The following is a 15,101-nucleotide window of genomic DNA, read 5'->3' on the forward strand; positions in this document are numbered from 1 at the left end:
GGGAGGGTCTGCCTGGGCAGCTCCAGGGGTGGGGGTGGGGCAGAGAGGCAGGAGTTTGGTCTTGAAGCACAAGGATGGTTTTGCAGGCAGGGGCGGCTGCTTTCAGAAATGGGGGTCCTGGGATGTGGGGTCCCCGGGACTCTCATACCCTGCGAGTAGCAGAGAGAGGAATGGGGACACTCTGGCAAACGGGCAGGCCGTGCCGTGGGCTGAGCCGAGTCCCCTAGAAAGCTACACTGAAGTCCCCACCCCCACACCTGTGCACGGGCCCTGGTTTGGAATCAGCGCCTTGGCAGATGTCATCAAGTTAAGCTAAGTCCTGCAGGGTCAGATGGCGTCCTTATAAGATGGGCACTTGGACACAGAGGCACAGACCGTGGAGGGAGAGGACTAGGATGGAGGCAGGGACAGCAGCGAGGCTACAAGCCAAGGATTGCTGGCAGCACCAGAAGCCAGGCAGAGGGGCGGTGAGGTTTCCCCTGGAGCTCACAGAGGGAGCGCGGTCCTGCTGGCGCCTCCATGTCAGCCTTACGCTCAAAGCAGCTCGGCTCGTTCGTCACTGCTCCTGACGTGGTGTGGCCACTCACAGGTGCTTCCACTGGGAACAGATAAGGACACAGGACCAGACACCTGCAGGGGACCACGCACGGCCACAGAAAGAGCGAAGCGCTGGCTCCCTCTCCCAGACAGACCGAGCCGAGGCAGTGACACAGGACGTGCGATCCTGGGTACGGGCAGAGCAGGGACAGAGACAACAGCCCACCGGGGCACCACAGGCAAAATGGCCTGTGCCTTGTGGGGATGGCCTCGTGGGGTGCTGGGGAGGTTTTGTGTCTTGAGTGGGGCAGCAGGTGGGCACCTGGGGTGTGTGTGGGGGGGAGAGAGAGAGAGACAGAGACAGAGAGACAGAGAGACAGAGAGACAGAGGAGTCCTTGAGCTGGACTCTTCTGCTCAGCCTTTGCTTAGTGAAGTCACATCATAGCGTGAAAGCCGCAGGGGTCTCAGAGGCCTGGAGCTGCCTCCCAGAGGGGAGGGGGATGGGCTGCCCAGCCGGGGAGGAGGTGGCTGCCGCTGGCGTGGCTGAGTTCAGTGGCATCTAAGGAGGGCCTGTGACGGGTCCAGAGGCCCCCTGGGCCCATCAGCAGCTGGAACAGCTGGCAGGGCTCCATGCGCACACCCCTCCCCCCCCCGCTGCCAGCCCCAGCAAGCAGGGAGGAACAGGGAGAGGTAATGGTGCCTGCCAGTCCCTCCTTCCCAGGGTGCACTGCTCGGCCCCTCCCCTCCCCCAGCTCCACCCTCCCCCTGCACCTCCACGCTGACTGCTCCTCCTCTAAAGGAGGCCGGGGTGGGGGAGGGCTGACGATTCCTGCCAGGAGAGGATGGTGCCAGGGCTCAGAGAGGCCAACTGATCCCCCCAGGGTGCCAGAGCTCTAGAAGGGCGGGCCTGGGGTGCCTGGGGTCCCCCTGCACAGACTTCCGAGGCCAGTGGGGACAGCAGGGGCGGGGACTGCCAGGGTTCACATCACAGCTCTGACCCCCGCCGGGTGCTTCACCTTGGGCGAGGCATCGAACCCCATTGTGCCTCAGGTTACCTTTCTATCAAATGGGCTAAGAGTTACATCTCCTCCCTGGCCGTGAGCTCGCTCTTGTGGGTACGGGGTCAGCCCCAGACCAAGGCCGCAGAGATGACTCAGGCCCGGGGGTTTCCCTGGCCCAGAGAAGGCTGCCAAGACAAAAGCCAAAATGGTCCCGGTTCTGCCTGGCAGCCCCAGGGCCTCAGAGCCACAGGCAGATCCCAGATGTGGGTGCCTCCTGAGCCCCCTCAATAGCTCTGGTGGGGAGAAGCGGGGAGGCAGGCAGGTGCCCTCGGTGGTGGGGGTGGGCACGGAGCGGGGTCCTCGCCCACTGGTGGGGCTCAGAGGCACAGCCCCGATGCCCTTGGCTGGCGTTCCTCCTGGTGCTACCAGGCGCCGCACAAGGCCCTGAACAGACACCTCCTACATGCAGCCGCTCTGGGCTGCATCTGTGAGCACCCAGCCTGAGCCGGGCCACCCCCAGCCGTCCTGAAGGGCCCTGATGCCCATCGGCCACCCAAGGCCACCAGGGCCATTCCCCTGCAGTTGCATCACACTATCCAAGCCACAATAAGGGGCTCCTGATCCTTGTCCGACTGCCCCGTGGGGAGGAGGGAAGTAGGGGAGCCAGGGCTGAGGGCAGGACGCAGAAGTCAGGTGCCCCTGTTGGTGAGGGAGGCGGTGGGCAGCTTCCTAGGGCTGTGTCGCTGCTGCCGGCTCCCGGCAGAGGCCGACCAAGCTGCCTGCCTACCCACATCACAGCCAGAGGGAAGGGGCCCGGCCCCCTCCCCCCGCCGAGTCTGCTGGGGCACAGGCAGGGCGGGGTGGACAGCCTGGGCCCTGGGCCGGCCGCTCGCCCAGCCGGTGGGTTTGAATCCTGGTGGGGGCCTTCGTTGCTGTGTGACCATGGTGCTACCAACCTCTCTGAGCTTGTCTTCCCACCTACAACCAGAGATAGCGCGGGACCCGTCTCATTGTAGCCTTCAGGGGACGCGCGAGCCGACGCACGCGCAGAGCTCGGGGCAGGCAGGGCCCCCACTGAGAGCTGGACAGGTGTTACCTCTGAGACCCCCCAGCTCCCAGGGCCCTGCTCGGTCACCCTCGAGGGGACACAAAGGTCTGGGAAAGCGAAAGCCGGGTGGAGGGCTGGAGGGGCAGGGGGTCATCACGGACTGGGCCCCACGGGCCCCTATAACTGCTCTACCTAGCTGGCAAACAGTCACCAACCCCAGCCAGACACACAGACGCACAGGCATGAAAGGTGGCATCCCTTAGCTGAGCCTCGCCACGCCTCTCCGGGTAATAATGATTAGGAACGCCCCCCCACCCAGGAAATGCCACAACAAGGCCCAGCCGCTCCCCGAGGACCCCACTGGGGGCGGTGCTAGGACGCCCGTGCCTTCTCCACCTCAGCCCCGGCTGCACACGGAGCCCAGTCCTGCTGGGGGCCCCGTCAACCCCACCATGGAAGCGGCAGAGGAGTGAGAGCCCAGAGGGCTGGCCAGTCCCAGTCCCCTCCCATCTGTGCACTGGACAAGCAGGGCTCTGGGGCCCAGAGACGCTGAGTGAGGGGCCCGGTCACCCCGCACTGCCAGGGCTCTTGGCTCAAGCCCGGGCAAGGTCTGACAACCAGGCCCTGTGATCCGGAGTTCACTTGTCCCTGTAGGAAATATTTCCTGGGCTCTGGCTCTGGGAAGGCTGCCTGGATCATTCCGGAAGCTGGGGGAACAGAGAGGAGGGAGCCCAGGGTGCAGGTCCGTTCTCAGAATGCTTGCATTTGAGAGACAAATGGAAAAGTAGTCTCAGATAAGCAAACCAGAGTTGTCCCCAAAAGATTGATGCTGTGAAAAGCAAACAAGCAAACGGACAAGGGATCAATGCCATAGGACCACTGGGGGCAGCTCTGAGGAGGTCCTGGAGCCAGGTGCGGCCCCGGGGGCCTCTTGGAGGCAGGTGCGGCCCCGGGGGACCCCTGCAGAGCTGCCATGTGCGCCGGCCTGGGCAAAGCCTGAGCAAGCTGGGGGAGAAGGCAGCGCGGGAGGAGGCCGGCCAGGTGTGTGTGTGTGTGTGTGGGTGTGCACACGGACGGTGTAACCTGATTGGCACCAGGCTTGTGTTTCAAGTGAATGGGAAGCCCCTGGAGAGAGATCTCAGCTGCTGCTGCGAGCTGACGTCACGCTGGCTGCGGGGCAGGGGCAGAAGGAACCCAGCGGCCATGCAAGGGACCGGAAGGCGCAGAGAGAGGACTTCAGATGCTGTGGGCAGGAAAGAACGAACGCCCTCGGCTGCACGTGGGGAAGCCTGGCGCCGGCCCGGCTCCGTCACTGCCAGGCTGGGTGACCTGGAGTAAGACGACCTTTGTAGGGTGACGGAGGCTGCCCCGCCTGTGGCTCTGATGCTGTTCACGGGCTCAGCTGAAGTCTGTGGTACCTGCCAGCAGGGGTGATGGTGTCTGTATGAAAGGCCGAATGGCCCCCAACATTTCTCTCGAGTAATGGTGAGTTTCGCTAGACTTGCCCCCTTGAGTCGGGGTTAGTTCTATTCCACAGCAACCGATGATCCACTTGGAAATTCTCCCACCTACCCACCCATCCATCATCCGTCCGCTCACCCACACACCCATCCTCTACCCATCCCTCCACACACCACCCTTCTATCATTCACTCTCCCATCTGTCCATTCATCCACTCTCCCACACACCCATCCCTCCATCCCTCCATCCACACACCACCCTTCTATCATTCACTCACCCATCTGTCCATTCATCCACTCTCCCACACACCCATCCATCATCCGTCCGCTCACCCACTCACCCACCCTCTACCCATCCATCCACACACCACCCTTCTATCATTCACTCACCCATCTGTCCATTCATCCACTCTCCCACACACCCATCCTCTACCCATCCATCCACACACCACCCTTCTATCATTCACTCTCCCATCTGTCCATTCATCCACTCTCCCACACACCCATCCATCCATTCACCCATCCGTCCACCTACCGACCCACACATCTATGCACTCATCCACCCTTCCACCCACCAATCAACACATCCACACTCCACCCATCTGTCCATCACTCATCCACCCATCCACTCACCCTTCTGTTCATCCTCCGATCCACCCTCCCATCCAGCTACTCATCCATCCTTCCAGGCACCAGTCCCTCCATCCACACACCACCCATCCATCCGCCCACCCCTCCCTCACCTCGCCCATCCATTACCAAGTGCTTACTGTGTCTTCAGAGACAACCTTGGGAAAGTCACTCCCCCTCCTCTCCTGCCCTCTCTCGGCCTGACTTTTGCAGACCCTGGGGCTCACGAGGACCCCCACTCAGCACCAACCCCACCCAGCCCTCACCCCTGCAGCACAGTTGCCTTCGGCCGCAGAGTGGGGGATTTTATTAGGCTTCAATACTATATAAAGGCAGAGGTTTGAATCACCCGCAGTGGATTCGAATGTGAAGAAATACCACGGCGACAACCGCTTTGTTCTGAACTGTTTACTAAATTAGGTCTTTCCCAGTCACTTTCAGCCTTCAATTTTTTTAAATACCAGCAGTAAAGTATTTGCCTAATTAGTAATAAAGCTGACAGCCCGGTTACCGATTTTTTTACTTAGAAGTAAAAGGATAGTGTGTGTGTGTGTGCGTGTGCGTGTGCGCGCGTAATTTCTAATAGTTCTGGCTTTCTGACTGCAGGTACATCAGTTATCTGCCATGTCAGCGACTCGGTCCCCTAGGCTTCCGGCCGTGGGAACTGCTCTGGGCACCGCGCAGCCCAAACGACCCCTCCTAGGAGCCAAGCCAGCAGGAGCTTTGCTTTCGCAGCCCACGTGCCGGGCGCGACCCTCGGAGGTCCCCGCACTCTCTGGGCTTTGGTTTCTCCTCCGGAGGTTGAGAGGGGTGGCCGGGTCTGCGAGGGGAGCGGGGCTTCTTTACTGGGCATTTGCGGGCTGGTGGCGCTCGCTGCCTCTCCCCCTCCGGTGGCTGCTGGGATCGCCTGGCTGCCCACCCCCCACCCCCCACCCCCCGTCGCGTGTCCACCAGACTCGAACCTGATCCACGCGGAGCTTCGGAGCACTGAGCACTGGCCCCGCCCCCTCCAGCTGGCCCTCACTGCCTCTCAGCTCAGCACGGAGCTCCCCTCTACCCAGACCGCACAGCCACGCCCCCCGGGGGTCCTCACGTCTCCCGCCGCGCCCAGTTCTGCAGCTCTGCCCCCAGACTCACCTGCCGCGTCTCTACCTCCACCCGTCCCCCCGCCCCCGCGCCTCCTCTTTGATCTTTCAGCGACGCCAGATTGGACAAGATGGGCCTCAACTATGCCGCATCACTCACAACAGCTCGCAGACTCTGCGAGGACCCAAACGTTCTCACTGTCTCGTGCGCGCTGGGACCAGCTTGGTGACGGGACACTCTGATGTTGGGACCCGGGCCCCCGCCGAAGCTCTGGGCTGGGGCTGGGGCTTGGGCATCAGTGACTGTAGGCACCCCAGCCCACTGAATGCGAGTCTGTGTGCAGACAGCAGGCTCCAGAAGCCGGCTCCGTGCCATCTGGCCTCTGCTGCCTTCTTGCAGGATTCACAGCCCCCACCCCCCACTCCTTGGATTAGCTCCTGTTCCACGTTCATGTATTATCAGACGCTTGCTTGCTCCTCCGCCAGGAGGCTCACTCCCTGGCCTCCGTATAGCGCTTACATCACGGCCCAGGCTGCAGAGAAGGGACCCCCGCCCTCCCTGGCAGAGCCCCATCACCCCACCACCCCTCCCTGGGTGGCCAGCACAGCGCTGGGGACGTCACCTCGGCGGGAACAGCACCTCCGCTCCCCGCGGTGTCCCCCTGCCCCATGTCTGCAGGGAACTGACGCACTCTCACAGGGCACGTGTATAGTTGGCCTGGGCCCTGTAGGAGTGAGACTCCCTGTAGGGGCACAGGGGACAGGCCATCGGAACTGCCTTTCTCCGCCTCCGCCTGCCAAGGCACAGCCTGACACAGCCTGCAGTCCTGACGCGGGCTCTGGAGGGCGTCTGCTGCAAGACCACAGCCACCCCATGTCCCCCTCCCCTCCATTTTCTGGGGCTCTGCAGGGGAGGAGAGGACTGCCTGGAGGAGGGGGCTTTTCTGGCTCCAGGGCCAGTGCTCTCCTTCTCTGGACTCCGCTGGACCCCAACACGGGGCCTGAGTCTGCACGGAGCAGGTTTCCCTGACTGCTTGAAATGATAATTCCTCCTCTGGAGATCCTGTCGTGTCATGAACTGAACACGCATTTCCCGAGGCCCCATGCTGGCCACTGAGGACTCTGATGGGGAAGGAGGGTCCCTGGGAGACAAGACTGGTCCTTGATGATCGGGGGCCACAGGACAGAGACACCTCCCCCAAGTTGCAGTTCCCGAGTGCCTCACCAGAGGGCAGCAGATAGCTGCTCACGTGCCTTCCTGCCCTGGGGAAGTAGACAGTGGGAGAAGGGTGGGGTCAGGGAGCCCGAGGGGTCCCCTTGAGGGTTGGGGACAAATGGAGAATGGGGGATGGGGTGACTGCTTGGTGACAGCTGTGGGCTCAATGTAACACATCGCGGATCTTTGCCTCAAATGCCTCCCTGTCACCCAAGACCAAGGAGAGGTAGCTCTGAGCCCAGCGGCAGCACCGAACCTGGAAACAGGGACCTCCTGGAGACCCTGGGGCCCCCAGAGCATGGAGATCCAGAGTCTGTGCTGCGGGGGCGATCGTGGGGCCACGGAGGGGCTGCAAGCCAGGAGGTACACAAGTGTGCAGGGCAGGGGAACGTTGGCACAGCGCAGTGCGGGCAGGTGCAGGGGCCGGTGTGCACCTGGGTGTTACAGTGTGGGTGCAGGCACACCCATGGGGAGGGAGACGCTGGCAGGGGAGAAACAAGGAGATGCAGAGCGCAGGGGCTAAGAAGGCAACGTCAAGGAGACTGGCAGTGAGGAGCAGAAGGAGCGGCGCGTCCCCGTGCCAGGAGGCGCAGGAGCTGGGGGCGGGGCCGTCCTCTGGGGACTTGCTGAGGCCGCCTGTGCAGGCACCGCGGGGCTGTGGAGCAGAGCCAGGCACTGTTCCACCCCGGCTGCTCATGGCCTCGCTGGGGACAGCAGAAGGGCGAGGGGACAGCTACACGAGGCAGGAGGAGGCAGCGTGCGCCCCACCGCGGGGGGGGGGGAGGGCAGTGCTGCGGCATGCGGCGGGGCCGGGGGGTGTTGGAGCTGGGCCTGGAAGCCTTACCGGGCCTCAGAGAGAAACAGAGGGGTCCACGCTGGGAGGGGCAGGCAGAGGGAGCAAGCCCCGGGGATCCCGAGACACAACCGGGCAAGGGTGGCTGAGCGCCAACTCTGGCAGCCAAGGGTCAGCCTGACACAGCCCCTTCCCCTGCTGTCTCTGGGGGTCTTAGTGCCTGGAACCGGGCCCAGGGGGAGCTCTGGCTGGGGAGCATGGGCACCCCCTGGTCCTGCCGCGGGGGAGGCACCAGGGCCAAGGACTTGCAAGGAGAGAATCCTCTTCCTGGGCCTCCCCTGCCCCCGGAAGCCCAGCCCCGGCCTGGCACCAGGAGCCCTGGGCATAGACAGCGAAGCCTGCCCTGCAGGTGACTCAGGGTCGCCCGGGCGCTGGGGCCACACGGTTCTGGACTTGCTCCCCGCCGATGAGGTCATCAGGTCCCAGGGCGCGGGCCTCAGGCTGCTGGCTGATCCAGCTATTTCCTCATCTCCAACCAACTGGGTCTGGTTCCGGGGGCCTCGGCCAACAGCTGCCAGCAGCAACTAGAATGATCCATGTCCTGGAGCTGCCGTGGAATTCTTTGGCCTCACTGTGCCCGAGGGAGCAGATTTGTCTTAATCTCGCTGCCAACATCTACTTGGAAGACTTGAAAAAAAATGGGTTCCCGATCACTTGTCTTGGTGGGGCCTGGGAATTCGTATTTTTAAGGATCCAAGGTGATCCTAATGCAGGGCACTGGTGGGCATCTGGTGTAGACCTCACCTAGTTGATCAAGTGACACGGGCACCCCTAGTGGCTGGGGGGAGAACTGCAGCCCTGTCTTCTAGTTTTGAGAAGGGAACCTGATCTGGGTTCGCTCTAAAAGTCGAAGGTCAGGGTTTTGAATTTTGATTCTGCCAAGAGGCTGGGGTTACCCCGACATTGCCTCCCTCACTCTCATTCTTGGGTGATTTCCAGCAGGAGACAGAGGGTCTGGGTCAGGATGGGGCGTGACCTCAGGCAGCCAGTCCCCTAAGGGCGGGGCCCGTGTCTGTCCCGCTGCCCAGGGCCCAGCCCTAGCCCTGCACGGGAAGCTGATCGGCATGTGTGGGCTGAGTGGCCAGATGAACGGAATAAATGAATGATCACTCGTGTGCAGGCAGCACCTGTGGTGTGTGTGTGTGGGGTGGGGGGAGCCGTATGGTTGGAGGTAACGTGCCAGCAGCAGAAGCCCTGGAAACCTGCACGGGGAGACGATGTCTCGCTCTGCGCCAGCAGAAAGCGGGGGCTGTGCACCCGCGGATGAGAGCATTTCGCTTTCCAAGGCACACGAAGGCAGAGTCTGCGCTTGGGAGGAAGCGGTTAATGTGCCTGCGTGCAAAGCCAGTCTGCTCGTCCTTTGGGCAGATGGGGGAGGCTGCCGCTCGGGGCCGCCGCCTGCCGCCGCCGAGTGGCCTTGTCGCTCCTCGGGCCCTCTCCCGGCACACACAGCTTCCCCGCCCAGAGGACCTGCCCGGCTCCTCTTTGTGGCAAACCTACTCCCCACTTCCAGAACCACTTCAAATGCCACCGCCACCTGACATCCCCAGCCCTGGCCTCAATTCCCGGGGGCTGCCGTCGGAATGCTCCCGGGACAGCCAGCGCTGCACGGCTGGAGCTGTGCCCTACTCATCTCTGCTTTCAGTCTGTTCTACAAATATTTACCATCCCCCTCTCAATGCTGAGAGGGTTCTGGGGTTAGCAGGATGGAGGGGGGTTAGCGGGATGGAGGGGAGTTAGTGGGGTAGAGGGGGGTTAGTGGGACGGAGGGGGGGTTAGAGGGAAAGAGGGGGGTTAGTAGGGTAGAGGGGGGTTAGTGGGGTAGAGGGAGTTAGAGGGATAGAGGGGGGTTAGTGGGACAGAGGGGGGTAGGGGGATGGAGAGGGGTTAGTGGGATGGAGGGGGGTTAGTGGGGTAGAGGGGGGTTAGTGGGATGGAGGGGGGTTAGCGGGATGGAGGGGGTTAGCACATGGAGGGGGGTTAGCGGAGTGGAGGGGGTTAGTGGATGAATGGGATATAACTGAGCGTTGGAGGAACTCAGAGGTCACTGGATGGTCGGCGGGGGGGTGGCGATCCCGACCCCTTCGTGGACCGCAGCTCTGCGCGCGCACGGTGGCTGCGCTCTCTGTACTGCCGAGCATGCGCGTGAATGGACTTGTGTCAGAGTCACCGAGGGAGTGCCCCAGCCTCCTCCGCCCGCTGGCTGGCGTGGACTTGCTTTCTCCCGTCTCTGAGGTGCAGCTGTGCGCTCCCATTCCCCTCCCAGCCCCAGGCCCTGCCCCACCCACCAGCTGCTCCCAGCCAGGTGCGCCTTGGGGGACGGCACGGAGCTCAGGCCCCGCCTCCCCCAGGAGGGCTTTGTCTTCCTTCAGGTGTCCCCAGCCCACGCTCTGCTCCGCTACTCAGTGAGCTGTCTGCACTTCCCGACAGGCTGTGACCGCAGGGGGCTTCGAGGGTCCTTGCTCCTGGTGCCCTGGCCAGACTGGGTCTCGGGCAGCTCCTAGATGGCCCCAGGGCCTTTGCCCTCTGCCTGGAGCGCCCTCCCACTCACAGACCTGCCCGGCTGCTGCTTCTCGCCCTGCAGCTCTCTGCTGGGGGGCCGCCTCCTGTGAGAGGCCCCGCCCGCACTGTCCTCCTCCTTCTCCACACCCATCACCAGTGCACCTGCCCCCTTGCTGTTCTCCACGCGTCTCCGCCTCTCCCCGCCCTCTCTGTTGCAAACCCCGCAAGAGCAGGCTGCCCACGTGCTGCCTGCGTTATCCCCTTCGCAGTCTGTACCACTTCCTTTAAGATGACCATGAAGGATGACACCACCCACTACCCTTGTCTCCTTCATCCAGGGGCAGGGCCTGGGATACTGCGGGGTCCACCACTCACTCATGCACCCCACGGATGTTCACCAATCACCTACAACATGTGCTGTGCTGGGGTCTGGGGCACAGTGGGGAGGGCATCAGACTGAGCCCCTGTCCTCGTGGGGCTTCTAGTCTGGTTGGGGGGGCGGACTTAGAAATGTTAAAGGGTGAGTCCAAGCAGTCAGGACTGGCTTCCTGGAGGAAGTGGCACAGCAGCTGAACTTGCATGAACAAATGGGGTCTTCTTGGCAAAGAGAAGTAGGAAAGGTGTGGGGTGGCAGGGTGGGGGTGTCCCTGCACCACTAAGGCAGGCCCAGTGGCACCTGCTGGCTGCTCCTTAGGACTCCCCGGGCAGGCTCGGAGGACAAAGGCACGCAGGAGCTTCAGGACACAGAAGGGCAGAGCGTGTGAGGTGCGGGGGACTGGAGCTTAGCTCCTCCCCCACACCAGGAAGATGAGCTTTGCCCACAGCCAACCTCCACTTGCTCGCTGGGCGGAGCCCTGCTTTCACTCCTACCTGTGCCTGGGCTGGTGTGGAAGAGGTGGGCAGGGCCAAGGCAGGACAAGGAGGCCAGGACAGGGGGTGAGCACCTGTGTCGTTGCCCCTGCCCTGCCTGGGGGTGGCCCCTGCGAAGCAGACCTAGGACCAGGATCAGGAGCCAGGGGTCCCCAGGAAGCTGGAAGGGGGCGAGGGAGGGGAGAAAGAGCCAGAGGGGGAGGACTTGATACAGGTGCATCAGCGAGGTCGCCCCAGGGCTTGCTGGACCACTCTGGGAGACAGGGGACACACACCCGAACTGCCCCACCAGAAGGTGGGGCGTTGGGGTTCATCACCATTTGTCACAGTGAGGGTCCAGGCTGCCCGGGGCGGCCGAGTCCCTGGTGCTCCTGGCCCAGGCAGGTGGAGTGGGCTCCGTAGCCCGGGAAAGCCCTGGAGAAGAGGGCTGGCTGCTGGGGGGTGGGTGACATCTGCCAGGCCCACCTCATCCCTACTGGGACAGCTTCTTCCCTCCTTGGGGGTCTTAGCCCAAGAGCCAGCTCCCCGGGAGCCCCCACTAGACAGCACCCCACATCCCAGCCCCTGCCTGGCCCTGCACCCTGCTCAGCCCCTCATCCACAACCACCACATGGACTCGGCTCTCTGGGGAATGCTGCAGGCTCTGTGTTTCTGGGTTCCCGAGCTGACCACCTCCACGATATAACGAAGCGCCTCCCATGTCCACCCTCTGTGTCCCCCAGCACCCTGCACCACACCAGGCTCCCAGCAGGTGTGCTGCGAGACAACCCATTCTTGCCAGGCCCCTTGCTGTGCCCCTGGGCCCACTCAGTGACTCTGGGCGCTCCAGGGCCCCACGTGCAGGAGGAGGAAAAGCCTACGAGTCCCTGGGGCTCCTCCTCGTGCCCCCAGAAACCGCTCTCTGCCAGTTCCTGGTGATCTCTGCAGCCTCATCCCCCCCCCCCCTCCCTGGCAGCTGAACAGGGAGCCGCTCAGACAGCTGTGGAGCTGGGACCCTCTCTAGCTGAGATGCATTAATTTGTAAATATCTTCATTTATATGTAAATGCGGAGTCCCAGCCGCCTGCCACCAGCCCGTATGGGGCCCTGCAGCCTGGTGCCAGCAGCTCCTGCAGCCAGGCTGGTTGGGATCCATGGGTCCCCCGGGTGGAGGCTCAGAGGGGCCAAGCCTTCAGCTCCAGGGGCGCTGTCTGCCTGGGAGGGGCCACCAGTGTGACCGAGGCAGGGAGCAAAGGCTGGGGACCCCGGCCCCTGGCAGATGTGAGAAGCCAATGCGCTGTGTGACCTTGGGCAAGTCTCATCCCTCTCTGGGCCTCAGTTCCCCCAACTGTAAAACAAGGCAAGTGGTTTGGGGACTGAACAAGTTGTCGCTGCAGTGGGAGACCCTTGGTCCCTTGACCTGGCTGAACACTGATCCCTTGGGTAAAGGGAAAAAACGGAGCTAGAGAAACAATAATGATGATGATGGTGATGAAGATACCAGTTCAAGGGATCATTTGGGAAGCTCAGAAGAGAGTGGGTTTATCTAACGAGACTTTATGACAATCATGAAAAAGGTGATTTGGAGAGTGTTTCATGCTGGGCTGTCCCAGGCGGGAAGGCGCAGGCACCGCGCGTGGCCCGCACGCACTGGAGCCGGGAGAGGCCGCAGCAGGTGTCCAACTGCCCTTGCTCCCTCCTGGAGATCGGCAAACTCAGCCACGGAGCAGCGAGCCCAAGCGTTCATGGACCCCAGGCTTTGTCAGAGGCAGGGTGGACACTGGACACACGTCTCACGTGATTTCCACAGCACTTGGATGAAGCCAAAGGCCCTCATGCAAGGTCCCTTGGGAAGCAGCAGCTGAGCTGGGATTGGAACCTGGAACTTGGGGCGCCAGGGCTGTGCTCCCAGCGCTGCAGGGCACGTGAGGCGGTGGGGCTCCGGAGGTCTGCACGGTCTCTGGGTCTCCTCCTTCGCTTAGGACTCAGAGGCCAGAGAGGCCACCCATGGCAGGGGGTAGAGGACTGGCAATGAGGGGGCAGGCCCGGGGTGCAGGGGTTCCCCAGAGGCCCGGTGGTCTCTGCAGGGTTGGGGTCCCTCGTGGCCGGGAGCTGATGGAGAGTCTGCAAAACTCCCAGTGGCTTTTGGGAGAGTTACTCAGTCACTTTCCCGCCACAGTAACCTTGACCGTCCTTGTCCTCTTGCTTGTAACCAGCCAGTCCCAGGGTGCTGGGAAATGTTAAGGCGCCATTCTGATCGCCATTCCGGGGGAAATGAGGACCAGAGGGAGACAGGCATCCAGGCAACCACTTCTGCTCCTCTTATGCGCCCCTGGGTCTCCACAGCCCAGCACCCGCCCCCCCACCTGCACCAGGTCCGAGGTGCTGACCCAGAGAAGGACAACCTCTAGGGAGGCTCTGACGACAGCAGGCAGATGAGGAGACCCTGGGCCACACCCCTATGCAGGGCAGGCTGAACCCCCTGCGGTCTTCCTGGTCCACTTTCTAGTTTCTCCCACGAGGATCCTGGGGCCCCTGTAGCCACTCATTTGGCCTTTGCCTGGTGCACCTGCTGTGTGCTGTGTCTTGGCTGGGGCAGGGAGGGGAGCACATGCCTGGTCCTCCCAAAGCAGGTCGGCCTCCGCGGAGAGTGGAGCCTCATCGTGCCTGGAACCCTGAGTGTCAGGACGGCACGGCACCAGGGCTCGCTGGGGGACGCAGCCGCCGTGCGCGCCAGGGCTCACAGCCCCTGGTGCTCCTCTCAGGGTCCTCCGCAGCTCGGCAGCGAAGCATCTGGCTGCATGGTACGAACGAGCTTGTGGGTGCAAGCGTGTACACGTGTGTGTGCATGCGTGTGGGTGTGTATGTGTGTGTACACACACGTGAGATTGTGCATGTTCAGTGCTAGTGCAAAGCTACTCGTCAGCAATGCAGTGAGACCCCCCCCCCCTTGAAGGGCGGGGGCTGGAGGAGCTGCAGCATCCAGCCCCAGGGGCTCAGTTCTGCTGGGATGGGCTGGACTGGGGGTCATGGGGGAGGCTCTGAGAGCTGGCGCGGGGCTGACATGTGACCAAAGGCGCAAAGCCCCGCTGGGCGGAGCGACCAGCATGGGTAAGGGGTGAGAGGATCCAAGCGGTACTGGGCTCTTCTGGGGAATGTGCGGCAGAGAATGGGGCTCAGCCCCGCAGGGGGTCCATCAGCCTGATTCTGCCCCGCCCTGCTGCTTCTGCCCTGCGAGCCCCGGTGTCACCGAGCTTGGGGCCCCTAAGGTCTTGGGGGCCTTGGGAGGTCGCCGAGTGACACGTGGGCACCTGAGCCAGGCACAGCTGCTTCACTCCAGCCCTGTTCTTCCTGGCTGTGTGACTTGAGGCCCATTGCTCACCCTCTCTGGGCCTGCCTCAGTGCCCTCACCTGCAAACGGGTTTGGGAAACCCACCTCGCGGGACCGCTGGAGGAGCTGGTCCAGGGTGCTGATGGGGACAGGGCAGTGGCCTGGCCCCTTCCTGCCCTGCCCCCCTAGAGGACGTCCCTGTGGGGCATGGCTCCCAGCTCCACCTTCCAAGCCGGGAGAGTGACCCAGGCACACACACCTGAGGGCGCCCAGGAATCCAGGGCTGGATTGGCCACGCCCCCGCCCGCCCCGCCCGGCCCTGAGCCGGCGCTCACCTCACGGTGGACTGGTATACGAGGTCTTCCCTCTTGCGGTAGTTCTCCATGTGCGAGTAGTTGGTGGAGAACATGGCGTCGAAGGTGAAGATCTTCTGCTTGATGGTGCCGCCGTCCGTCACCTGCCGCAGAGCAAGGACACGGGGTGAGTGCTCAGCCAGCCCCGGGCGCCCCTTTCCCTGCGCCGCTGGCGAGATGTGGGCCAGGAAGCCCCCACTCACCGGAGGTGTCCGTCATCGCCAAACCCTGGCACA

General features: G+C 62.9%; 1 protein-coding gene across 3 annotated transcripts in view; it reads right to left on the reverse strand.

Annotated features, from left to right (window-relative positions):
* The window catches only part of IGSF21 (immunoglobin superfamily member 21), a 232,121-nt gene that overhangs the window by 62,281 nt on the left and 154,739 nt on the right, over window positions 1-15,101 (reverse strand). For all 3 annotated transcript variants that reach the window (XM_070079221.1, XM_017346520.3, XM_070079222.1), the window contains exon 3: window positions 14,848-14,969. In XM_070079221.1, the coding sequence (XP_069935322.1) occupies window positions 14,848-14,969 (122 nt within the window). The remainder of the gene's footprint in view (window positions 1-14,847; window positions 14,970-15,101) is intronic.

This window comes from Oryctolagus cuniculus, chromosome 7 (genome assembly GCF_964237555.1).
Source record: "Oryctolagus cuniculus chromosome 7, mOryCun1.1, whole genome shotgun sequence".
Taxonomy (NCBI): Eukaryota; Metazoa; Chordata; class Mammalia; order Lagomorpha; family Leporidae; genus Oryctolagus; species Oryctolagus cuniculus.